The 27299-nt window shown below is 45.2% G+C and overlaps 1 protein-coding gene across 2 annotated transcripts in view; it reads left to right on the top strand.

Moving 5' to 3' along the window:
* ACVR2B (activin A receptor type 2B) overlaps positions 1-27299 on the top strand; it is a 109922-nt gene that overhangs the window by 68658 nt on the left and 13965 nt on the right. For both annotated transcript variants that reach the window (XM_017826511.1, XM_017826512.1), the window contains exons 2-8: positions 11946-12153; positions 16149-16258; positions 17843-17994; positions 19694-19837; positions 20922-21065; positions 21927-22075; positions 25738-25852. In XM_017826511.1, the coding sequence (XP_017682000.1) occupies positions 11946-12153; positions 16149-16258; positions 17843-17994; positions 19694-19837; positions 20922-21065; positions 21927-22075; positions 25738-25852 (1022 nt within the window). The remainder of the gene's footprint in view (positions 1-11945; positions 12154-16148; positions 16259-17842; positions 17995-19693; positions 19838-20921; positions 21066-21926; positions 22076-25737; positions 25853-27299) is intronic.

Genomic DNA, 27299 nt, shown 5'->3' with positions numbered 1-27299 from the left:
TCCCTTTAAATACTTGTGGTGTCCCTGAAAGTGCCCCATCTCCTTATTCTCGTACATCAGCATCTAAATAAAGAGGGAGCAGCATCAGAGATGGGGCTTGTGGAGATTCCCACCTATCCGAGGTTAGGGAATTGGCTGGAAGTACTGTACTGAATCTTAGAATATTACTTTATGCTGTTTTACGTAATATTGGAGCCTGGTCACCATGGGAACGGGCATCTAAATAGAAAGTCGAACTGGAAGGGAATGTACCCAGTTTCTGGGGTGGAGCTGTTGAGCTCATGTCATCCAGAAAGCTTGGACACGGATGGAGGGTAAGTTCTTCTTTCACTCCGTGTGCGCACTGTGGTCCAAAGAGTTTCAGTCTTCCTACAGTGTGAGAAAACTGGGAAGGAGAAGACCTGCCTCAGAGCACAGTTATTTTATTGCTTCCCACCTGTGAAACAGGCAGGATTTCAACTTTCTGGGACAATCTGCTCAAAAACATTTGTATTTCAAAGTGGGATCTGGATGCTGGTGAGTGCATATAATCAAAATGGAATCTAATAGGTGACTTTATTTTCCCCCACCCCCTTTACATAATATCTCTTCAGCATCTCTTTAACTTGTCTTTAGAGAATCACTACCGTTATCCAGCCATTTCTTCTGTGCCTTTCATTATTGTAACAGAAACAATCACTGGAAATTGCATGATGGTATTGGGTTGTGCTACATTCCTTCCTCAGGTCATTTGACAGGACCTTTTGTCAATAGACCCAAAGGAGAAAGGTACGTTTCTGTAAACATGAGACACGTCCCAGATGTGCTGTAGCCACCTGGGAGAAAATTCCATTGTAAAAGGGGCTCTTGAAATTGCTCATGTGGGATTTGCCATTAAGAGCATAAAGACTGGAGAAATGGACTTCTGATTCGGCTGGCAACTTGTTTCTCATCCTTGAAGAATTTTAGGAATGTCTTTACTTCCTTTTGGAGGAGTCTGTGATTGCAAGGGCTAGAAAGTTGCTTTTCTTCCTTCCTCCCCTCTTTCGGGCTGGGTTCTTCTGCCTTCTCATGCTTTCACTGAAGATTGTTAACTCTCGAAATACCAGTGTACACTGGGAAGGAGCCTTTTAAAAGTCCGTGGTTTCTTTTGCAAACCTTGGATGATCTGAACGTCTAGAGTGTAATGCAAAAGATGTCCCTTGCTTCAAGGAGTTATCAAGTATTTTCACATATACTGCTGTGGGCTGAACGAAGGAATCTCTCCATGGGATGTTGTAATGCATAATTGTCCTTCATCAGTGTAACTCTGGCTATCAATTGTGCCTGTGCTTCTTTGTGCACTGCACTTGGATCATGCTCTTACCCTTGAGCTAAAATGCACCAGGGTGTCAAGGCATCAATGATTCCTCACGTGCTGGGGAAGGCAGCTCAAATCTACATGTTTTGTTCTCTGGAACATGGAGAGATACAGGGATTTTGTCATCCTGCATTTTGTATAACACACAAATGGGCTTTGCCCAAAAGGGCTTGATTCCCCATCAATACAGCGAGCTCTGGAGCATGCTGCAGGGAGCCACGGGCTTTGCTGTAACTCAGGGCTCTATGCAAAGGGCTGGGCAAGCACCCCTTGTGTGGGCCCACACCATTTCTTGTTACTGAGGCCCTTGGTTCCTCTGAAGCAGAAGTTTGGTTTTCTCAGGTAAATAAAGAAGAGACCCCAGTTGGCATAAGCCAACAACCATCCATCAGCATGCTGGAATTGAGGTTTGAACTTAGACATCTATCAGATTTTCTCTCTGTCACTGCCTCCCCTTCAACTGGCTGGCAAGGAGAAGCTGTGGTGTAGCAGAAAGGTAATCTCAGAAACCTGATTTCTAGGTAAAGAGAATCTTCTTCTGCTGACAGCACTATCAAATTATTTCTTCCCAGTTTCCCACTTGCTCATGTAATCTGCTGATTGAGTGAGTCATCTCTATGGTGTATTTGAATTCTGGTCAATGAGGGAGTTTAAAACAGTGAAATTGAACCTGTTCCACAGTTTAGACTTTGTGCTTTTTTGTTTGTTTTCTTTCTCCATCCTGCTGAGAAAACTGCCCCACTTCGAGCTTTGATTATTCAAGTGGAAGAGGGTGACAGGAACACAAACAAGCATCATTTAATTCTTGGGGGCATGCTTTCCTGATGCTTGACCTTTTGGACTTCCCACATCTTCTTGTCCATTTACATGCATTACAGTTTTTCCAATTACCAGTGAATTAAATTTGGAATTGTGGTATTTGGAAATGTCAAGCAGAATCAATAGAAAAGCACTTGGGGCCCAATCTTAGTAGACTCAGCACATTTTAAAGCATATTTGAAATGTCCCTGCTGATAAATCTCGGAGGGCCATGTGTAGATTATGAATTGAGGTGCTGCTGTTTGGGTACTGAAGCTCTCTGTGGCTTGCCAGGTGTGCTGTGCTGTGTTAGGCACACATCACTCTCTCCCTGGAGAAGACCTTAAAAATCAGGAGCTCTGAAAAGCATTTCTGCTGGTGGCAGCAGCATAAGATGATGAGGATGGTAGGATGGAACAGGTGCACATGAAAGAACTGGGAAAGGCATCGCCACGTGGTTATCTCTGTTCCTTAAATCTCTGCACTCCACCAGGAGATGCTCCCATATCCTCATCCCTTTGCCTGGAAGGAAGTTTCTGCCTGGAAGGCCTGCTTTGAAAGCTTTTCAAAACTTCACTGTGTGGGGGGAAAATATTTACGAACATACGTGATTTGACTTCCTCCTCCCGTGCTCTGTGGAGACCTCATGCTGGCTCCTCAGGAGAAAGGGAGAGAACAAATGCCTGTGTTTTAAATGTCATTTCAGAATTTGCTGCGTATTTTACTCAGTGATTGGTGGCATCTGGTCAAAATCTGCCCTCTCTTTGATTTTCAGGCATGTAGTTGGAAATATCTTAATCTTGCAATTAAACTCTAATGTTTCCTGTCACTGAGGCTGCAAAGTTTGGCGGCTGAGACAACCTTCTCGGTAGCTTATTTGCACAGTGCTCAGCCCACGAGGGGCCATTTTTCATGCCAGAGAGTAGTCATTGCTGTTACAAGCCAAATAAATGGTCTGCTTAATGCTTTTATAAATGCACACCTCAAATTTCAGAAAAAAAAAATAAAATAAAATCTCAATAACTGTATGCTTGTTTGAAGACTCGTGGTCTGGGGAGAAAACACCACCTCTCCTTTATAGAAATCCTATACGGAGAAATGCATCTTCTTGGCGTGGTGGTGCAAAGGAAGCCTGGAGGTGTCTCCTAATGAGCAGGGTAGGTGGAGGAGAGGCTTGTTTCAGAGGTCCTGCATGAGGTGTCATCCTTGGGGATGGTCACACGTGGACAGACAGCAGCTCGGAATCTCTGGAAATTTGGATGGGCGATCTGCAGCTTTACACGCTCTCCTCCACCCCACGCCGTGTGCAGGCAGGCGGGCAGCAGCAGTGCCCTTTTTGGATCTGCAACTTTGTGTTCGTCAGGGCTGACTTGATTTTGTTTTCGTTCTCTTGGGTTAGTGGAGGAGTGTGTATCTGTGTAAAAAAAAAAAAAAAAAAAGAAAAAGAAATTAGGCCTTTTTTATGTGTTATTACTAATCCCGTTTGAGCTCTGCTGTCCAAATTGCCTCGTTTGTGACCCAAAGTGCATTTAAACATGAACTGCAGAAGCACCACAGCATTAAATGGTTTTGATTGATCTCCCTGATGGTTTTATTAAAGAACTAAAACCTTTTTTGGGGAGACAGATACAGTTAGCAATGCGAAGGAAGAAATGTAATTACATTTTGGCTTTGTCCTTAACTGAAATGATACAAAATAGGATTTTTCTAATGGATAACTAAAATGATCTCTTCTTTAAATAAAATATAGAAATGACCATCTGAGTTCAAGTCAAAAATGCTCTGCTTCCAAAAATTGATTAACTGCTGGCAATGTTTCTGTCCTGCTGCACACCAGGCCAGCCGGTGACCTGGCCAAATCTCCTTGGATCGCTCTGCCTGGCCAGAGGAATGATTTACTAAACCTTTTCCTGAGTGATCCTCCCCTTTGGGCCAAGAGATTAATCTCGTCAGCGCCGTGTGCATGTGTGTGTGTGTGTGTGTGTACACTCAGTATTCCACTAAATCGAATATTGCTCTTGTCTCACTCGGCTCTGTCTTCCCTCTACAGGAATCTGCCTGGTTTTATGGACTTACGAGAAGCTGGAATGCTACATGTCCTTCTCTGGGTCCTTTTATCCACCACTTTCTATCTACCCTCTTTGACTTAAAATACCAAGGAAATTATTCAGAAGAATTAAACCTTTATTGCATCCTTTCCCCCAGCTGGTAGTAACGACTCCTAAAACACACTCTTTATATTTTACAAAACAGGTTTTGCTGTCAGTTTAGGGGAATATTCTAGTAAAGACCTAATTCTTTTGAATAATTTCCTTGTTATCTTTTACTGACTTAAACCCAAGTTAAAAAAGAGATATATGGTGTAGGGGGGGGCATTGCTACACAGATGTCCGTGGAAGCTGTGAAGTGTGAGTCATGGTGTGAATATAGAAGCCCTGAGTTGTCATCCCTGGTGAGCAGGGAGGATGTATTTCTTAATATTAAAGTTCCTTTTTTAATTTTAAAAGAAAATGACTTAAAGCCTCCTGTCCTTTTGAGGCTGGTTGTCAATGGCATCATTGCAGGTTACCATGGAAATATATACTGAGATAATAGATTAACAGCCATTGATTGACTTGAAAACTTGGAGCTCTTTTACTGTGGGATAAGCCAAATCTATTGACAGAAAACAAAATTCCAAGTAATATCTTCCCTTGGTGTTACATCTTTGCTGTTCTCGGTGCTGCCTGGACCTGGTTTTGCCTGATCTGGCTTAAGAACCAAAACATTCTGCAATAGTTGATGCTTCTAATTAGCCAGGGCAGTGCCCACCCTGGCATTCAGCTGGTTGGAAGAGGCAGGCCCTGGGTATTTGACCATTCTATGCCTGGCTATTGAGTTCCCCAAAGGTGGAGTGAGGTTTTGGCTTGATAAAAGGGCTCTGCAGAGTCATGGGGGCTCATTTCAGTTCCACGGGGCTCCATCGTTTCAAGGCTTTTGTGAAGGAACAGGGAATACACGCAACAAGTCCTCAAATCCTCGTGTTCAGTTACGTACTTAACCACAGATGTCATCACTAGCCTGATGCTTTGCCTAAAAACGTATTTAGACCCTATTACTGAAGTACAGCAGGAATGAAATCACCCCACTTGGGGAATAAATGCTGGAGCAACACTTAGTAATCATATATTCATTTTGTAGAGATGCAACTGGGTGGTCTCTCCAGAGCAACGTTTTCCAAACATTCCCAGTTACAAGCCTTCATCTGGCTTGATTTTGGGATCTGAAATGCTAGCAATAACCATTTCAAATTCTTTAATTTGCAGCGCTGCACATAATTTCTGGGCAGGTGTCTGAGAAAAGGAGAGTTGGGGGCAGCATTCCTCTTTCCCTGCCTTTCCCTCCCCACTAGTGCCTCTCAGTGTGCTCCACATATGCTTAGATTGTGGTCTCCCCATTGAAGGGTGTGCCAGAATGCAGCTGTGGGTTCAGAGGTGGCTAGTTTAGCATCCCTGCAGTGCTGAGGGATGGGGAGGGGTGGGTGTGAGCTGGCACTGAAATGGTTCATCCCAGCAGATGCTGCACTGCAAGGTGAGCACCCAGCAGCCTCTCATTTCCCAGCTCTGCTCATCCATGCTGTGGTTTGAGGGATAGCTCTTGAAAACAAACCCAAACCTCAAACAAAGGGCCCGACTTTCATAATCACACGTGCAAGAATGCATCCGCAGTTGCTTAATTGCTACATGCAATTACCCTCCAAATTAGAGGGCAATTACCCCAATTCAGTGTACAATCTCTGTCATTTTACATTATAAAATTACATGTACAAATAGCTATATAGGGACATAACGAAGTGTTTGCAAATAGCTTCAGTTGCATACACAGTTTCATATATAAAGCCCGGTGGTTTTGACAGTCAGGCAAACAGACTGTCTGGTAAATCACTCAGTGTTTATGCAGACTATTTTGACACATCCCATCTTTTCATATGTACTTTCTTTTTAGGTTTTCAAAAGGGGACAGGCAGAGATAAAGAGCTGAGATTTATAGCAGCCTTCAGCCTTTGGGAAGATATTCCCTATGTATCTCATTATGAGTTAGGAGCACAGCAACTGCTAACACCTAGACCTGGAGTTGCCACACTGGATCTTGGCCATAATTTAGAAGCTGTTGGATAATGATGCAGCCTCAGTGATCTGTCAGCGACTCCAAATTAGGAGAGCAGAGTTTAGTCTCAGATCAGCAGCAGGGTCCCATGCATCAGCAGGCTGAATTCCTTCAGTTCAAGAGGACCCTTTTTTAATGAGCTCCCTCTGTGCATTGCAACTCCCAAGTAAAGACGAGAGGTCCTCCTGTGTCGCATGGTGCTTCAACTGCTCTTCCCATCATTATGTGCCTCAGATAGGTGCTGGGGATCTTACTTGGCGAAAACCCAGTGATGCTTCAGTCATTTGGAGCAGAAAATTGACCCAAGGGAATCAGCATAATGGTAGTTCCTCAGGACTGAGGTCAAAAGGTTGATTTCCACCCCAAAAATGGGTGATGGTGGGTAGCCTCCCTCTGCCTTCGTGATGTATGGGAGTTATTTGGGCTTGGTATTTTGTGCAAAGGTACTTCTGTGCAGCTTTTGTTCGAGGAGAAGCCACACTGCGTCATCCCCGAAGCGCTGGGTGGATGCAGTGGGATGCCAGAAACCCATCTGCTCCTGCAAAGCCTGATGCTTCCTTAGACTTTGATTTCAAACAGGACTTCAGGCTTTATTCCGTAAATGACTGTTTGTGGATCGTGGTGTTAAAACGTTGATTGGTTTTGCCTGGTTGCTGGCACGAGACTTTTCCGTGGAGAGGTCTGGGGCTAATAGTGGGCTGCACTGCTGGGCATGCTGTGCTTCTGCCCCATGTCCATGCTCCTGCCCCACAGCCATGCTCCTGGTTTGCCTGCTCAGCCTTTCTGCACAGTGTTGCCAGTGCAGCTGTTCTGCCTCCAGTAGTTTCTGCAGGCAGTCACCCAGCTGTGGTGGAAACATCTCCCCTGCAAAATGGCAAATGGATGGCAGGAGCCAGCAGATCCCACCTGTGATTGTACCTGTTGCCTGTACCTAACAGAAGCCCCTTCTCCCATTGGTAGGAAACAGGGTTTTTTTTCCAAATTTTGCATTATGGCTGGCAGAATAGGGTTAGGCAGGAGGGGAACGGGGACCCAATGAATTAAACCAGGTTCCAACAGTGATATTCAAACACTTGCTTAGCAAATGTTTTATATCTCATTGTACCCAAGTCCTGCTGACTTTCTGCCAAAAGCTGAGCAGTTCCCTGGGATGTTTATTTTCCATCCTGTGTGAGCAGGATGTTACCAGGCAGTGCCACTGAATGAAGGAGCTGAGGAGCTTTTCTATGTACCAAGGCTGCTGTGAGGGAGGTGACAAGAGCGTTGTGAGGAGGGGAGAGCAGGTCTGGGGGGACACAGCCCCTTTAGTCCATCCCAAGATGTGTTTGTGACTGTACTGAAAGGCTTTTGTTTCAGGAAAGGTTCTTTTGCCCAAAATTAGTTGTGTCCCTTCTCTCAGATACTCAGGTTTGGTACAACACTTCTCTTGAGCCAGGTTATGCTGAAATGAGAAGCAGGACATGGTTGATCTGTGCCTATTATGGAGTCATTTGGGCTGGAAGGGACCTTTAGAGAGCATCTAGTTCAACTCATCTGCAGTGATCAGAGACATCTTCAATTACATCAGGTTTCTCAAAGCCCTGTCCAACCTGACAGTGAACCTTTCCAAGGATAAGACATCTACCATCAATCTGAGCAACCTGTTCCAGTGTTTTATCACCCTCGTAGTAAAAAATTTCTTCCTTACATCTAATCCAAATTGACTCTCTTTTAGTTACAAATCATTACCCAATGTCCAGCTCAGCATTTCTTACAGACCTGTAGTGGCTTTGGGGGTATCCATTGCCCAAGGGGGGAAGAGGAGACAGGAGAGATTACAGGGCTCCCTGGAGATACAGGAACAAAGCTCAGATTTCCTTCTCTTAGTCACTACCCCACCTATCTCCCTCAAAGGGACAAAACCCTGTTTTGATTCTCCCTCCCTCTGTTCAGTTGAGGGTTTTAATGCAGCGAGGGCAGAACAGGCAGTTAGCTGCAAACTTTGGTCTCTGCGTGATCCATTACAGAGCAAGGTGTGAGTGTTTCTTGATGAGCTAAAGCAGCAGGTAAATTAATACCCAGACCTGGAGCCGTGCCCCTTCCTGCTGAGACCATCTTGGGCACAAACAGAAGGGTTTCTTGCAGTCTTGAGCACCCAGCAGGGTGAGGATCCTACCAAATGGCTTTTAAAAAGATCTGAGAGCAGGCAACAAACACGCAGGTTTTTAAAGTGTCTTCTTAATGCAAGCATCCTTAAGAACTGTTTTAAAGAAAGCATACATATATTTAGTCATCCAAAACTTTATGCATGCTTTTATTCAACTCATCTAAACTTTCACAGCGGGGGGAAAGCTGGGAAAGGCCTTTTTCCTGGCACGGTTGCTGTTTGCAGAGTTGGGTTTGCATGTTTGCAAGCAGCTCTTAGTCTTCAGCTGAAACTTGTTCCAGAAAAGACAACTGTCTTGGGGGAAGGGAGTCTGGGCTCAGCACAGGATTTAGCAGCCTTGGTTTGCTGGTCCCAGAGCCGATACAACTCCTGCTTCGTATCTTTTTAACATCCCCTTTTCAAAGCACAGTGGAAATATCAAATCTCACTGCAGCTATGTGCATTGCATTTGCCGTTGTTGCAGGTGGAGAAAACAGAGGCTACACAGTATTTATTGAGGTTACAGATGGAGGTGGCTGAGCCAGGATTAGATTTTGGGGCTGATTTGCAGTAAAATGGTTCATTAAACCTTCCAGCTTTCTGAGAGACAGAGTTAGGGAGGGAGAGGAAATTTCCATCTTGATCAAAAGCGAGATTCAGTTTGGGATGATGAAAATGATATTACAAAATGTGTTTCCAGGAGGAGAGCAGAAGGTGATAGTGAGTATTAGCTATCAGGTTTTAGCTGGAAGCCATGTGGCGTATTACAGAAGGTGCATTTTACAGTGAGGGTGGGGAAACACTGGCACAGGTTGTCCAGAGAGGTGGTGGGTGCCCCATCCCTAGAAGCATTCACAGCCAGGTTGGATGGGTCTTTGAACAACCTGGTCTAGTTGGAGATGTCCCTGCTCATTGCAGGGAGGTTGGACTACATGACCTTTAAGGGTCTTTTCCAACCCCAAACATTCTACGATTCCATGAAGCCAAGATACTTACTCTTTTCTTTACAAATAAAAATATATCTCCCTCTCTCCCCCTGCTCCCCCTCCCTCCCAAAAAAAGCTCCTTTGCTTTCCTGCTGATTTAACTAGTATTTAGCAAAAATGCTTAATCTGCCCTAACAAAGCATGGTGTAAGTATCAAGAGAACAAATATCAAGGCTTTAACAAGGAGTGTCAATATTGACACTGTTCTGTGTTGAGGGATATTGGTAGGTTGTTTTCATTATAGTAAGCAACTTGTCAGAGGAAAACTCTGATGGAGCTTTGCAAGCACTGATAAAGCCTGCAGGTGCTATTGATATTGAGCTCTTGTTCGTGTGTGCTTTGAATATAATTTCCAGTTTCAAAAGTCAGCTTTATGACATTCTCATACCCCTACTCCCTTGCAGTCTCTCCCACGATGCAGATTAAACGTTCTTCCCCAAAAAAAGTGTTATTGAAGGATTGAACACCTCTTCAGCCTGCAAAGACACCTTCCTAGTGTGATGCGTTTGCTCTGTACCACGGAAATTACCCATTGCTGAGTCCAGGTGTTGGGATTGGGAGCAGACTGGATGCATCACCCCTAGCTTGTACAGAAACTGTGGTTTCTTCTGCAACCTTCTTGAAGTTCTATTTCTACTCTGTGTCAGGTCACCTGCTTTCCTTTCTTGATGCCTGTGGGGCAGTTGGGGGTTGATTCCCTAAAGCAGATCAGGCTACACTGAATAGCTTGAAAGAAATCTCTTTCTCAAGCACCATCTCTAAAGGGATCTCCATGCACTGCATAATTGGAGGTGAATTCTGCTTGGAGACTGGACAGCCTGAGGAGCTGCAGGCTGTGGAAGGGCAGGTCAGACTCCCCATAGAATCCTGGTCACCTGGGACAAGTTGTTTAACTTGATGTGTTGAATCTTCCATTGGAAGTTAATACTCCCTTCTCCGACTGGGTGTTGTGAGGGTACTTACATCAGTGAATGGGTGTTCAAGTATGGAATTGATGAAAATACAGGAGGTATCTGGAACTGGTACCTGTGCTAGGCACTTTCTCTGCCAGCTCTCAGCCACTTTCTGCTCAGTGTCTTATGAAGACTGAATTGCATCCACTTGCAGAGACCTCTCAGAAGGGGCTGGTTTGCCATGTTGAGTGGGAATCACAGGCTGGATTGCATATGGATCGTCCAGACATGGTCCTGATTGCCTTAATCTCAACATTAAAGGTTGCACGACCTTCGGAGAGGATAGTCATGAAAAGACTGCAAAATTTTCCAGCCAGAAGTGTAATTCTATGGTTTACAGAGGTCTGGCTATTCTAAGAGCAGAGCACTTTCATTTCACCATCCTGTGGGATCTCTCTGTGTTTTTTACCCAGTTGTCAACACGTTTTATTGGGATACCTGCATTTTCCATGACTACAATCCATCAGAATAATGGCTGGGTCTCACCTTGCCTTAGGTTGGGTAATCCCAAAGAGAGATGGCTGCAGGGCATTTCAGGATTTATGGAATCATGAGCTTCATGGTACAAGGCTCATGGTGCTTTTTCTGTTTGTCTACTTACAAATTGTGTTTGTTTCATTCTTCGTTTTGTTTTAAACTATTCCTCAAAATGCCACAAAGCAGCATATTTCCAAATGAAGAGAGGATTTCTAAGGTTTGGGACAAAACAGGTCACCTGCAGATATCAGTGTTCCCTTACTTGACTCTGTTTTTAATGGATGTGTCTGCAATCACGTTTCAGTTCTGCTCCGTGGTGTCTATGAAGGAATTGTTTCCCTAGGGGCAGTAGGAACCCATGGTCCTTTGGTACAAAGCTCTAAAGGGAAAAAGACCCACAGATTCCTTTGTTTGTGATGACCAAGCATCCATTTGTATGGCCAGAGTTGTCTGGGGAACAGAGTTGTCTTTTGCTAAAGGTCTGGCATGGGTAGAGAAGGCACCATGAGCTGTGTCAACTGCAGCTAAAAATATTGCATTTATCATATGGAGACTTACTCAAATAAGCCTGAACTCGGACCTAAGTGAGGAATGGTCTGGCCCTCCTCTACGGGATGAATGTTTTCTGTTCTCAGTTATGTCCTACTCATGTAAGCAACTATTTATTTTTACGTGATGTTTTCCAAAATAGTGGTAAGGAGTGAGAGTGACTCTGTTGTGTGAAGAGCCAACAAGCATCAAGTAGCACCCTGGGAGGTTGTTTTTTCCCAAACAGGGTTTCTGTGGCTAGAGAATACTGGGTATGGGTTGCACATGTATCCCCTTTTTAAGGTCCTGTGGTTGACACACTGGCCAGAGGAGATCTGGGGAGGTCTCAGCTGGGCTCTTGACTTCACCATGAGCTCCTGTTGTGAGCTTAGGCAAACCTGACCTCTCCATTCCCCACCCCACACCAGAGAAGAATAATCTCCACGCTGTGCTGAAGCTCTCACTGACGAACTGTTTAGCTCCCAGGGAATCAAATGTATGCGTCACCCAAAACGGAGCCACGCGGAGATGTGTTTCCCAGTATCTATTTCTGATTTTACCTGAGCGTTCTTGGGGTTTGAATTTTTCTTCAGGCCCGGGCCATGGGGAGGCTGAGACAAGGGAGTGCATCTACTACAATGCCAACTGGGAGCTGGAAAAGACCAACCAGAGCGGCGTGGAGCGCTGTGAGGGGGAGAAGGACAAGCGGCTCCACTGCTACGCCTCCTGGAGAAACAACTCGGGCTCCATCGAGCTGGTGAAGAAAGGCTGCTGGTTAGATGACTTCAACTGCTATGACAGGTAATGGCCTAACTGGTTTATCTAAATACAGGTTTAATTGTTCCTCTAAATGTAAAGGCTCATAATTTGTGCATTGAGGAAAAGAAAGCAAGTCCAAGTCCATTGACCCATTCATCCTGTCTACTTACTTCTGTTGCTACTGCAGCTCTCAGAATTGTCACTTACCTGCTTTGACATTCTAAATAGAAGCTGCAAAAGGCACTTTTAGGCGTTTTGTGTTTTGTTTGGGTTCCATTTTTTCCTTAGCAAAGCTTTGATAATTCTGGCATGCATTGAAAAACCTGTCCTGTACCATCAAGTGAAGAGCAACATGTTCTTCCAAGAGCATTTGGCGATATAAAGGAAAACTTGGAATCATTTGGATCTGTCTAGAAAAGCACAGATATCTGAGGGTGGTTAGGGATTGAGGTATTCTGACGTTTGTGATGCTGCAAAAAGTTTGTTCTTTGGCTGAGTCGGAGAGATGGGCTGGGAGAAAGAGTGAGGCAGGAAAAGCAACATGTGAGTTTGTGTGTCACTGCCTGTAGTGATCTGAAAAGGAGTGAGGTTTTGTAGTACGAAGGCTCCAGCCTCATTAAATAGCTGGGAAAATTAACTAGTCTTTTCTCATTTCCCTTGATGCAATTCCACAGAGGGAAAAGAATTACAGCTAAAGAAAACAGCCCTCTGAAGTTTCACCGTTGAAAAGGACAGTGTTCAGTAGCTCTAGGCTCAGTGTTTCTCTTAAAAAAAACCCCAACGACCACCCAACTAAGCCAAGCCCAACGCTTTCAATAAGGGTTAGCAACATAAAGTTCAAGGACTTCCCTTGATATACCACCAATATGGGTTGAGCTCACATGTGTGAAATTCCCAGTTATGCGTCTTTGTAGCTTCTTATTCCAAAAGTTTTAGAGCATCGGGTCCTGCACTGTGGGGTTGAGCTGGGACTAGATTTGTCCCATGGCTAAAGAGTTTTCTCCCTTTGGTGCTGTACACTTTCCCTGCTTTTGTGCCCATTGTCTTAGCTTATCTCGACTGTGAGTTGTTCCTCATCTTCATTCTATTATTAGCTCTAGAGTTGCTTTCCCACCACACCTATTCCCTTGCCAATTGAGGAGCCAAGCTCTATATATAGTTAAATTTTTTCTTCTTTCCCAATAAATCAATCCTCCTTGGCCCATTAGTCATCCTAATGCCGATCCTTCTGAGAACAGAAGGTCACTGTATTTTCCTACTTCCAGGCAGAAGTGTTTACTGTAAACAGATTTCTCCTTTCAGTGCCTGCTCTCGTATCCAGTGACACTTGTATTGTCACTGAGTGTCTCTGCAGGGATGTAGTGGTTCTTAAACTTTGTCATAATGTGTTGCTCTGTTATAATGGTAAAAACTTTCCAGGGCTCCTCACCAGCCTTTTGCAGCCCTGGAATTGAGTATCCAGTATCCCATAGCCTGACTCTTCAAAGCCACAAGTTCCAGGGCAAAGCGAAATGATCTTCTGAGAATTAACAAACAGTACAAGTGTCAAAAGCAACATTTGAAATAAAGGTTAGCTTTAATAAGTAAAGGAGTAAAGGCTCTTTAAATGCAGTCCTTTTTACTTTTTCCTCTTCCCTTGAGTGCCCTTGGCAGACATTCATGCATCCCAAATGGCAAAAATGGCTAAAAAGATGATTTTTTGATCAATGGTTCTGTGCTGATGCCCTTTTTGTTTCTGCCTTTGTCACCTTTGGATGCTGAGCTCTCGGAACCAGCCTTGGGAGTTGCACCTGTGCTCGTATCTCCCTGGATGCAGGGCATGGTCCTGTTCTGCTGGCTGCTGGTGCTCTCGGAGCACAGGCAGCATGTGCCAAGTGCTGCCTCCTTGTTGCTGGAAGGTGGAAAAATTAAGGAGTGCAAGAGTTGAGACGTCGAAGGTGACGGCTCCTTACTCTGTTCTTTATCTTAAGGAAACAAGAACGTGGCACATGTACATTTAAGGTTATGGGAAAAAGGTAGTGTTTAAAAATCGACTTGTGTGCGCTCTCATTTATTTACACAGACCCGCTGGGGAGGTCATGTACACCTTCCCTTGGATGTGAGCACGTGAAACACTCTGAAACGTGCCCTCACTGCCACAGAAAAATGTGTCATTCCCACTGTAATGCTCATTTGTAATATTTGCTAAGTATAACATGTCATACGTACCTGGGTGGCTTCCCTGAGCGTACACCAACTCAAAGACAGGGATAATGAATTGCAGATGTGGAACAGGCTGTTTTCGCTCATTAGCTTGATTTCTTAACCAACAGATTTAGCAAAGGATGTGTTTTCTATTGAAGACTCCAACACTGATGCTGTTAAATCCAAAGGGCTTGTTATCTGATTTCATGAAAAAGCATCTGGAAACATGTTTAACTTGTTGAAACATCTTTGTTCATTTGAATAAGTCAAATGGCTGCGTTTTTGCTTTGAAGCAAAAAATAAAAGCCTGAAAAACAAACCAAGTGCTTCCTAGCTGAGACCTTGCAGGAGACAGTTTGGCTATAGCCAGTTTCTTTCCCCCCAAGAAGAATAAAGCACCGAAAACTACCCAGTGTTAAGACTGAAGAGAGCCCTTCCTGTTCTTCTCGTGGCAGTGTGTCAGTGATACCACAGAAAGGGAGGCTTGGCATGGATTCAGAAATGAGTAATAACGTCAAACACATATGATTGTTTTGCTACTTCCTCCAAGTGGTTGAGGGAAGGAAGTTATGCATATAATTTAGCTGGGCTTCAGGAAATAGTTTGATACAGCTCTCTGTGGAGAGCAGCTTTGCAAGCCTAATAACTAAAAGCAGAGGGTAACATAGCAAAAGGAGGCTGGGAAGGGAAGCAGCATTTAAGAACTAGAAAGAAATTACTGCTAGAGCACTGCAAAAATCACCGCACATCTCTTTTGGCATTGATCTGTGGGGAGAGGGAGGATGTGTGGAAGTGGAGTTGGTCTGATCTGTGGAGATCCTCCAACGCCTTGCACAATGTGGAAGGAAATCTCAGTGCTGGAAAGGCTGTAGCACTACCTGGATAACAGGCAAAGGCAGAAAATGGGAGCTGCAACTTGATTTTCTTAAAGGTTTTTGTGCAGGAATAAGATTTTTAAAGGAGGAGATGGCACTTGAAAATTAAACTTAAAAAAAAAAACAACAAAAAAACCCAAAATGAGAATCATAGAATCCTAGAATGATTAGGATTGGGAGGGACCTTTAAAGATTATCTCAGTCCAAGCCCCTGCCATGGCAGGGACACCTTCCATAAGACCAAGGATGCACCAAGCCCCATCCAACATAACCTTGAGCACTTCCAGGGATGACGCAGCTACAACTTCTCTGGGCAACTTGTTCCAGTGCCTCACCACCCTCACAGTAAAGAATTTGTACCTAGTATCTGATCTAAACCTGCACTCCTTCAGTTTGAAGCCATTACCTTGTCCTATCACTACATGCCCTTGAACCTGCAGCCTCCCTCCTGCCTGCAGCAGCAGGGCTGTTCCTGACGGTGTCTGCTGCCCTTCGAGTGCGTAGAATTAGTGATGCTCAGGGCTCTGGGAGCAGTCTTAGCTCAGCCCTCGTCATATGTTCTTTATGGCACAATCTTTAATTGCATGATCAAATACTTCTCTCCCCTGGCAGCATACATCTGGGCTGTGGGAAGGGCACTGTTCAGGGACCGAGGCGTCTCTCCATCGTTTTTCTCCCTCTTGTTGCGTTAGCAGCGGCGGCTGTTATTTATTACTCGCCGTCTAATGCCCCTCAGTACATATGGAAGCATTTGTTTCCTTTACGGTCTTTTCAAGGGTCTTTGCTATCCACTGGGGTATTTGAGTGCCAAGTTGTTTTCTGTAAGTGGAGACTGCTGATCTGTGCAGCGCAGGCGCAGGAGAAGGCGTGTGGAGAGGACAGTTTGAGGCAGGTTGGTGCCCAAAGACGAGAGGCAGAAGTTGGCTGACCTTGTTTTTCTCTTTCCTAAATTGCCGTGTCTGTCCCTCCCTGGTGCAGGCAGGAGTGCGTAGCCACAGAAGAAAACCCTCAAGTGTTTTTCTGCTGCTGCGAGGGCAACTATTGCAATGAGAAATTTACCCATTTGCCTGAAGTCACCGGCCCAGAAGGTGAGTGACTGGGAGGAGGGGGAGTTGGGATCTCTTCCTCTAGACCCAGTTTCTGATGACTTTCATAAAAGCATAGCATGTCCTGAGTTGGAAGTGACTCACAAGGATCATCGAGTCTAACTCCTGGCCCTGCATAGGACACCCCCAGGAACCCCACCATGTGCGTGAGAGTGTTCTCTAAATGCCACTTGAGCTCTGTTAGGCTTGGGGCCATGACCAGTTCCCTGGGAACTCTATTCCAGTGCCCAACAAGCCTCTGGGTGAAGAACCTTTTCCTAATATTTGACCTAAACCTCCTCTCACTCAGCTTCATGCCAACATTGAGTTGTTGGATGTTTTGGTTACAAAGTCCATAAATCCTTTTGCTACAGTTCTTTAGTAGCAGTTTTTAAAGGTTGTTTCACTCTGTGGGTAAAGCCTGTTGTACCAATACCTTGGATACCATCAAAAAGGATTAGGTTTTCTTTATGGTGGACAATTCACAGTGGGATATTACAAAACAAAGTCCTGCACAAGGGGAAGAGGGCAGAGTGATTTATACAGCATGGAACTAGCCTCAAACTCTTAAAAGGTATTTGACACTCTCTCCGTTAGTTTTCATAGGTCACAGGTCTCCAAATACCTTGAGCATTTGGGATTTTTGCATTTCGTTCTATTTTGTCAGTTTGGGGATTGAAAGGGAATGGGGGGTGGTGTGTGTGTCAGCTTTCAGAGTCTGTGGGTATACATCAAGGAAGAAAAGTAATAGCAGCCTTCTTCAGAGGCTAATAGAAAAATGTTGATTCTTGAACACTTTCTAAAGTATCATTCAATAAAACTATTAAAGCAGGTGAATCTTTTCCATAGGATGGTTTCTTCTGCTATGAACTACCTGCATTTGCTGAGATGTTCCAATAGACCATTGCCAGATTTTCCTGGGCTTTCCTGTTTGTTTTTTAATTGTTTACATGGGTTTTATTATCTCCTGTTATTAATGTACCCCTAGCAACCTAGTGGCAAATATTCTTTCTCTCACAGTTTTTTGTTTGATTTGGCAAGTCTTGCTATTTTTTCCTTCCCTGTCTCCAACATAGCAACATGGCTCCATTTAGTATTCCCATTGTTTGTGTCTCAACTGCACTGATGTAATTTGGAACAAGAACTACTGTGGGAATAGTGCATTTGATTGTGGCTCCGGCAGCATTTTACTAAAAACTGACAACTTGTCAATCACTGTAAAAGGCAAAGCAAAGCTGCAAGGGATTTCGTGCTCTCTTAATACATTTGGAAGGGTTAAGAGCAGGAAATGTTCTGCTTTTATGTACACCAGCAAGAAATACCTATCTTAAATAAAGGTCAGATGGAGGCTCAGCTTGCAAAGTGTGGTTTGGACCCTTGTAACTCCATTACTGACAGCCATGTGGAGCAGAGAAAACCATGGGGCCTTGTGAATAGTGTTGGGTGTGACAGGACACACCAGTAAGCATTGTCAGCTTTGGGGCAGAAGGATGGATGGGGTTTAGTTACATCTACGTGTGTAGCTGCCAGTGCTGTTTCTTGCCTGAAGGGTCCTTTTCCCTGATTTACCCTGCTCATCTCTCACAGTCATCTACGAGCCGCCGCCGCCAACGCCCTCCCTGCTCAATATCCTGGTGTACTCCCTGCTCCCCATCGCAGTCCTCTCCATGGCCATCCTCCTGGCATTCTGGATGTACCGGCACCGCAAGCCTCCCTACGGGCACGTCGACATTATTGAGGTGAGGGAGTTGCTCCCCTTTATTCGGGCCTTACAAAAGGCACGGCGGCTGCTCAGTGTGTGTTCAAATCTGCTTCTGCTTCTCTCTTTTCTGGTGGCCTAACTTTTCTTCTCTGTTTTTGGAAGTTGGTGGTACAGTTGTCCTCTGTGTTAGTGTTAGACTGAAGGATTTCGATGGGGTTATCACCATGCCCGAGATTCCTGAAGGATGGAGTTACACAGCCCTGCTTGATGGCCACCCTTCCTCCCAAACTCTCAAACCTGTTGCCTTATTTCAGCCAACTTTGTAGAGGAGCAGAGATAGAGAGATGATAAAGGTCTACCAGCTTTATGGGATGAGGGAAGATGCTTTCCCTGATGAGGCTCAGTTTTTATGAGCCCTCAGAGAATGCATGCAGGAGGTCATCCTCATCATCCAAAGCCATCAGGAACTGGTCCTTGCTGGCTCTGCTGTCCCTTTAACCTTCTGGTTTCTTCTGAAGGCTGGAGCTGCTACCTCTCCCTCCCTCCTCTGCCCATTACAGCCCATACTATGGGCTCAGCAGGTTGAGAGAGGGGATTCTGCCCCTCTGCTCTGCTCTGAGATCCCACCTCAAGTACTGCATCCAGCTCTGGGGTCCTCAACACAGGAAGGACATTGGCCTGTTGGAGTGAGTCTAGATGAGGGCCACCAAATTGATCAGAGGAATGGAGCACCTCTCCTGTGAGGAAAGGCTGAGACAACTGGGGTTGTTCAGCTTGGAAAAGAGGAGACCTTGGAGTGACCAAAGTGCAGCCTTCCAGTACCTGAAGGAAACTTGCAGAAAAGATGGGGCAAGACTGTTTACAAGAGCGGGAAGTGACAGGACAAGGGGGAATGGGTTCAAATTGAAAGAAAGTAGGTGTAGATTAGATATTAGGTACAAATTTTTTTACTGTGAGGGTGGCGAGGCACCGGAACAGATTGCCCAGGGAAATTGTGCATGCTCCATCCCTGGACGTGTTCAAGACCAGGCTGGATGGGGCTCTGAACAACCTGGTCTAGCTGAAGGTTTCCCTGCCCATGGCAGGGGGGTCGGAACGAGGTGATTTTCAAGGTCCCTTTCCAACCCAGACCATTCTATGCTTCTATGATACTGTGAACCTTTCCCATCTGAAAGCAGGTAGGACAGAGCTCCAACCCCACGCGTCCTGCAGGGTTCCGCTGCCCTCCTGGACAAATGCAGAGTTTAAACAGATACGATCTTTATGATGCTGACAGACCTGTTTACTGCCCATTGCTGAGGTTATGTGGAACATTCCTAATGAAGTGCAAAGCAGTGGGAGGTTTTAGGTGTAGTTGGCTGTTGGGTCACAAAGATCAAGAGGTTCCTTCTTTTGACAGAAGGTAGACTTGAGGTCATCAGTGTTTTACAGCCCAAAATAGCTCTTGCTATTATATAGGAGTATTCAGGTCTTGCCAGAGCGTGGCAGGCAGTAGTTCAACACACAAAGTGACACTTGGAGATGTAGATGATTTTATGTGTTCTATACCAATACCTTACAGAGCAAGATAGGGAATTTCAGGCTGTTCTTGCCACAAACAGTATATCTAAATAATTTGTATTAAATAAAATGTGGCTTCTTTACACTTCTTTCCCCACATGCAGTCTCTCCATTCCTCCCGTCACTTCGTTTTACAGTCCAACTTCAGGTGGTGACAGTGTTTTTCTCTTGTGCAGGACCCTGGCCCACCACCCCCTTCTCCCCTGGTTGGCCTAAAGCCTCTGCAACTCTTGGAGATAAAGGCAAGGGGACGCTTTGGCTGCGTGTGGAAGGCTCAGCTGATGAACGACTACGTAGCAGTGAAAATCTTCCCTATTCAGGTGAGTAGGGCACTGCATTAAGTTCTCACTTGCCAGGCTTCCTCACTGGTGCTGAGACGCTCTAAGTGCCTATGGAGATTATGGTTTTTAAGACCATAACAAAGATGCATTTGGGCTCTCGTGCTGGGGGAAAAAGTTCAAGGACCCTTCCTTCCTACACTCCTCTCTGCATTATCTCATTACCAAATGCTTCCTGTAGTAGTACTTGTTGCAACAAGGGCAAAACCAAGCACATTCTGAAACCTGCAGGGTATTTTAACTTCGCAACAAATGCCTGTGTTTAGGTCCAGGAAGGCAGCGAGCAGCTGCGGTGCCCAGAGTGCACACAAAGGGCCAGAGCCCCGGCTTTGTGTGTCCTGCCTGGGGAGGTTGTAAATCTGAACCCAAACCTAGCAAACAGTTTACAGCCTCCAAAGGCAGAACCCCAGCACTGTGAGAGCTAATTGGACTGCAGCATTTCTGTCAGCTCACGTCTTCTGCCCTAGGAAACCTTTGAACAGTCCTGACTTGATTCTCTAGGAATTGCAGATGAAAAAAGTAAAGCAATCAAAAGTCAAATGATAGAAGAATGGCTAGAACATCTTTGTGCTCCTCCACTGTCTCCTTCTTCATTACTTTTTCATTGTTGTCATAGCATTGCTAAAGGAGATTTGCACATCTTCTGTCCAAGCCAGCTGTGACCTACTAGTAAATATTCAAAAGACCCTAGATTAGATTTTGCAATCACAACAATTACAGCTACAAGGCAGATCTGGGTACTGGATGCACAGGCTTTATTCTTGTGAGCATCTTTAGGAAATCTTATTTCTCAGTGAGGTTGAGTTTGGATTCGTCCCCCCTTCCCACACATGGGCTTTAGGAATATCTGAGGATAATTTTGGAGAGGAGAGACTAAGAACAGCAACTTCCAGTCTTTCTCCAGCATCTACTCTTTAGGGAATCAGCCTCACTGTGAAGGGATACATCAGATCCGAACATTGGAAGATGATTTTAAGACTGCTGTGAGCAGCTCTGACTGAACTGAAGGAGCTGTTTGCTTTAAAGGGAAGCATGATCTTTGATGGTGCATTTCTCCCTGCTTTAGGATAAGCAGTCTTGGCAGAGTGAGAGGGAGATTTTCAACACTCCTGGCATGAAGCATGAGAACCTTTTGCAATTTATCGCAGCAGAGAAAAGAGGGACAAACCTGGAAACAGAGCTCTGGCTAATCACAGCTTTCCACGACAAGGTAATGTATCATTGCACGTACATTTTGGAAAGACAGAGAGGCAGCTGGTTGTGAAGCAGTAGGATTTGGTGTCTTATATTCACCCAGAAGCTCCCTTGTAATCTATCCAGTCTGTTCCTGGTGGGCCATGACTATGTGGTAGTGAAGTGCTCCTGCTCCCCTCCTTCAAAGGCCCTTCCTTTAGCGTTCAAGGCTTTCCTACACAAACACAGGATTAATAAAGGTGGGACGTGGGAAGAGAGAGAGGCACAAAAGGCCACAGCTCATGTATGTGGTATCCACCATCTCTTAATGTGTGTAGAGGAGCCCGTGGGAGCTGGGTGTCACAGACCAGTGCAGACCTAGCTTGCCCTTTGTATATGGGGTCTGTGTTTGGTTTTGAGACTTGGGTCCCATCTCCTGTTTCATGGACTACTTTAGTTATGAAATATGACTAACACTTAAACAAACATGCAAATCCAGGGTTGAGCCAGCAGTGTTAAATCCAAGGTCTAGTGAGTCAATCATTGCCACAACCAGCTGATACCATGCATGATCTTCTTGCATGGAAGGCTTTCCCCTTTTTTAGGTTAGATGAATTGCTCTGGTTTAAGATGATTTTTTTCCCATTCTTACCTCCCTCCTTTTCCCTGGCAAATAAGCAGACATCAGGAGGTCTCTGCTGTCAAGGGCTGAAAATTGATGAACGCTCCTGATTTTTATTTCTCCTTCTTTTACTTCCACTGGTGATTTTTTCACCCCTGTTAAATCGAGGTTCAAATTTCTCGAGCACTCTCCAAACCATTCTCTGAACTGATGATTTGGCACATCTGTCACATAGCAGGATCTGGGATTAAGAACTGACAATGTCCTGTTCCGCAGGGCTCTCTGACGGATTACCTGAAGGGCAACATTATCAGCTGGAATGAGCTCTGCCATGTTGCAGAAACAATGGCCCGTGGCTTGTCCTACCTTCATGAAGACGTCCCTTGGTGCAAAGGTGAAGGACACAAACCTGCTATAGCACACAGGTATGGCCTCTTTCATTGACACCATTCAGGTGCTGCGTGCAAACATTCACAGTGTCTTTGAAATGATGCTGTTGAATGGAGGAGGAGGTTGTGCCTTTAGGAATTAAATGCCTTTTAACCCAACAAATCCTGTGCTAAGACAAGAATTTTTTTCAACTACATATGAAATGGTAAAGAGCAAATAAGTGTCATGTCCATGAAATAGTATAGTTAGTAGTAGTTGGTGGCAAATGTCCGAAGGGTAGGTGCTTCCCTCTTCCATCAACTCTTCTCTTGACATGTAGTGGGAAGGGAATACTGTTTGCTGCAGAACTGCTTTTTGAAAGGACTTTACTTGATAATATCATCACATTATAGTCTGTGTATTTCTATGGCTGTACCAGGAGTTGGACCCTATTTTTCCCTGGTTTAGACTGATAACTCCACCATGTGTCTTCCCACAGAGAGTTTAATCACGAGGTAAGTAATGGAGAAACTGGAAACACAGAAAATGACCGCTATTTATTTTTCACTGTAGTTTTATAGAGCCCAAATCATGCCAGGGTGATTATGAGAGATACCAGAGCAGGCACCACTCTGCCTCTGAGACCTCCTGGCACATGCTTCAACCTACCTGGGTGGCAGCACCATGGGGACAGTGTGAATCCAGAAAGCAGTGGGTTAAACCATCCCCACTGCTTTGGCCCTTCTCCGGAGTCCCACATTGCTTGCCCTGGACTAAAGCATCTCTCCTGAGTGGTTTGCTGGTGGCAGGGCAGGGTGGGGGCGGTTTCTAGAAGGGATTTACGAGGGCTACAGGCCGTAATCCGCGGCCATACTCCCCCGCCACCCACCACATTTCATCCAGGAGGGACTTAAACCCCATGTCCAGCTGCAGCAATTTGTACCCGATCTAGTGGGACTGGCTTTATGTACAGCAAGATAATCTCTGTTTCTGCAAGGGTGTCCCTGCCCGCAAAACACCCCACCTCCCCAAACCTGAAGGTTTTGGAGAGGTTGGGGGCTGTTGAAAGAGCCTGCAGCTGCCTTTGTGCTGCTCCTGGAGCTGACCCCTGTGTCCCTGACATTTGTCCCTGTGGAATAAAGGCAGTGGTTTATAGATGAAAATTCCTGAGGGTGGGGAACAGAGGAAGGCTGTAGAAAGGCTTTAAAGCAACAGATCGTGCTCATTAGTGTCCTCGTCCATTTAGCAAATGATAAAAGCTGGAGAATGCAGCATTTGTGTGAATTTAGCACATACCTACGGAAGAGGGATTTCAGGACACAGGGGATTTCTCTTGGATTACCCCACTCCTTTTAATTTTGTTTTTAAAAGAAAACACTAAATGCATTTTAAATCTGGGGAGGGGGATGGAGGGGGTATTTTTGAAAGGCTTCCCACAGTGCACACCGAGATGCTGGGATTGCCAGGTGGAATTCCCCAGTCCCTGCTGGGCAGAGGTTCAGCCAACTCCTCACTGGCCCCCAGCACTGTAAGGAGGATTAAGGTTATGGAATCGCTTGTTGGTGCGAAAGTGCCCCCACGTGGAAGCTGAAAATAAAATCTCCAGTGTCTAAATTGAGACAGTGCACCCATTACTCATAATCTGCTTGCTCTGTGTTCCCTAACATTTTGAAGCGTTATATGGAAAAGAATATTTTCTTCTTTTCATGCCACTTTCCGTTATCAGTGACCATTTTAGGATGGTGTAATGCATGCAATTTTACTGGAAATTCTACTTGGCATGGTTTGGATCAGGTCCCTCTCCCTGGCCTAGATATGTTTGCACTGCAGCTAACACTTGCCAGTTCAAGGTGGTTTGTGGAGAAAAGGAAGGAAAGCGTGGAAAAAATGGGGGAATTTATGGAAATGGGGGAGGAGGGAAGGAAGTGAAAAGGGAAATCCCTTTATCAGGTATCAAGATGTAGGAGTTAACTGTTGCATGCCCAAGGGGCAGTGAGGGTGAGCAGCAGCAACACATGCCTATACAATAATATTGGTTTACATCTCACATCACAGCAGAACTATATTGTTCAGGCAGACTGTCTGATAATTTCTGTGTGGGCCTCGCTGAGCCACTGTTTCGCAAAAATCTCGTGCACAATCTGTACCATCCTGAGGGCATAATCCCCTAATGCTGAGCGAGCAAAGGAGTTTATCCATGTCATTAGATGATGGCTGTTTTCTAAGCCTGTGGGGAAACTGCTATAGCATGGAAACAGGCAGCCTCTAAGATGACAGGTATTAGGTAAATACTGGTTTATTCTGTGTAACAGATGTGTACCAATGTTTTGGGGGCTCTGTAAAGCTGTACTGTGTCCCCAGAGGTGATGGGGGCTGTTTTCTGCTGGGGTTCACTGGCTGTATGATGCTCTCCAACTTCACACCCACTTCCCCCATCGTAATCCTCAAGCCAGAAATGCCCATCACGCTGTGTTTAGCTTAGAAAGGATAAATCCTCTCGTCTGATTTTTTAAGCTCAGAATCAGGGGCTGGGTGGCACAGGATGATTTTTGCTCACGGTGCTTTGAGCTGATGCTCTGGCATCTGAGGCTGCAGAGAGCAGCTCTTCTCTATGGTCCAGCAATTTCTCTCTTCACAAAGAATTTTGACAGGTCTCTCCAGTGTGGAACAATTGTATCTGCCCTCATTAATTATTTTGTGCAGGCCCGCAATGTCCTGCAATCAGCAGGGTCACCGAGTGAATTGATGATAGGGAAATTATAATGCTGAGCATACAGGACAATTGCCATCTGCTGTCTAAGGTCTGTAATTTAATTAGATTGCCAAACATTCCTTTTCAGATGAAAATGCAGGAAGCCCAGGGAAACAGAGCTTGAGTGGTTAGGCATCTCGGTGTGATCTTCCTCCACCCCCTACCCTTTCCAGCCCCTGCAGATTCACCTGAGCTGCCCTGAAATGATCCCGCTGCAGCACAGGACTGACACAAATGTCCCCTTCAAGAACAGACTCACCATATCTACTGCAAATGCTTAACACCTGCCTGTCAGCTGCCCAGTCCAATCCTGACAGTGTGTCCGAGCGTGGGCTCACCCCCTTCTCTGCTTGCTTCCCTGAATTCTCCAGGGAAGATCGATCCAGCGATTAAAACAGAAGGCTAATAGATGACTATGGCCAAAGTCTGTTGAAGCATGTAGTCAGGGTGGAGAGAGTCCTACCAGCAGGTACTGATTTCCAGAAAGATCTATATTTGTAGATAGGAGCAAGCATCCTTAGTAGGATAAAGAGTAATGTACTCCCTTAACCTGTCTTGTTCTTATTGTTGGGAATGAGAAGTGCCCGAAGTTGGGGGTCCAGAGCCAGTGCTTGGAGCAAGAAATGGTGCCTTATATACTGCTTGCTTTAATTAAAATAGCCCCTTCAGATCAGATTTCATTTTGAGATTAATTCAGTGGGGAGTTCGGCCGACTCTGTGCGGGAAAGCTCAGGGCTGCTTGGTTGTGTTTTAGTGACAAGGGCAGAGAGAGGCAGCCAAATTTGTCAGCACTGACCATGCTGGGAAGCTGGGGAAGAAAGGAAGGAAGGAGCTGATTTACTGGGAGCTGCTAAGCCTGTAGACATTCAACGTCTGTAGACATGCAACGTTGTGTTGTGTTGCATTGTGATTTAGATGTGTGCCATAGTCAAACCTTCCCAAACTTACTTCTTGGCTTGTCCACAGGGACTTCAAGAGTAAAAATGTCTTGCTGAAGAATGACTTGACGGCAGTGCTAGCTGATTTTGGACTAGCTGTACGGTTTGAACCTGGAAAACCTCCAGGGGACACTCATGGACAGGTAATCATTATCTTTAACATTTTAAAACGTTGGGCTTGCCACAGCTCCTCGGGAGTCAGGGTGGTAGTTTGTATAGATGCATTTAATTCTCTTTGAGATATGTATTTTTCCATAAGAGCTTATGTTCAGACATACATTCCAGGAGATGCTCTAATATTGGTGAATGGGGAGAGTGCTCGAACCCTCCTGACCACTGTGCAGGTGAGGTCCCCCCAGCCTTGGGGGCAGGTGGCTTCCTTCTTCAGGCACAGGGCTAATTGATTCTTTATGGTTTCAGTAATAAATATTCACAGAATCATAGAATCAGAGATTATCTTGTGTTGGAAGAGATCTCAAGGATAATCTGATCCAACCTTTCTTGGCAAAAGCACAGTCTAGGCAAGATGGCCCAGCACCCTGTCCAGCTGACTCTTCAAAGTGTCCAGTGTTGGGGTATCCACCACTCTCCTAGGAAGATTATTCCAGTGGCTGATTGTTCTCATTGTGAAAAACTTTCCTCTTGTGTCCAATCAGAATCTTCCAGGAGTAACTTGTACCCATTGCCCCTCATGTCCATTTGACTCCCTGTAAAAAGAGAGTCTGCATCTTCTTTGCAGCCACCCTTTAAATGCTGTGAACAAGGAACACTGTGACCAGGTCTCCCCTCAGCCTTTTTTTCTCAAGGCTGAATAAACCAGTTCTCTCAGCCTTTGCTCATAAGACAGCCTTCCCAGCCCTTTGATCATCTCTGTGGCCCTTCTCCAGACCCTCTCCAGCCTGTCCACATATTTTTTGTGTAACAAGGACCAAAACTGAATGCAGTATTCCAGATATGGCCTACCAAGAGCTGAGCAGAGCAGGATAATGACTCTTTTATTTTTTTCTAGTGACACCCTTGTTGGTGCAGCCCAGCATCCCATTGACCCTCTGCCACAGCAGTTCCATGTACACTCATATTGAACTTGTAGTCCCACAGGACCCTTCCCACAGAGCTGCTCTCCAGCACTCCAACTTATTAAGATTCTTGTTAACCCACCCTTCCAGCCTATCCAGGTCTTCATGCAGGGTGTCTGTCCCTTCCAAAGTGTCCACTTCCTGACTCAGTTTGATATCATCAGCGAGCTTTACCAGGTTACACATGATCCCATGTCTACATCACTTAGGAAGATATTAAACAGTGTTGGGCCCCATGTGGGTCCCTGGGAGACCCCATTGGGACAGGTTGCCAGTTTGAGAAGGAGCTATTTGCCAGCCCCCTCTGGGTGTGACCTGTCAGCCAGTTCCTACCCACTGCACAGAATACTTCTCTAGACTGTAACACAAATATTAATACTCCTAAATATTAATATTAACACTGCAATACAAATATCAATACTTTTAAAATTATTAGTTTGATTTTAAGAATTCAGCCAGGATGGCTGCTTGGTTGACCATTGGCACAGCTGGCTGTGCACTCTGTAAACAATTG

Source organism: Lepidothrix coronata, unplaced genomic scaffold, assembly GCF_001604755.1.
Source record: "Lepidothrix coronata isolate B3197 unplaced genomic scaffold, Lepidothrix_coronata-1.0 Scaffold128, whole genome shotgun sequence".
NCBI classification, from domain to species: Eukaryota; Metazoa; Chordata; class Aves; order Passeriformes; family Pipridae; genus Lepidothrix; species Lepidothrix coronata.
The sequence above is the reverse complement of the archived record's forward strand: the minus strand, read 5'-3'. Positions and strand labels throughout refer to the sequence as shown.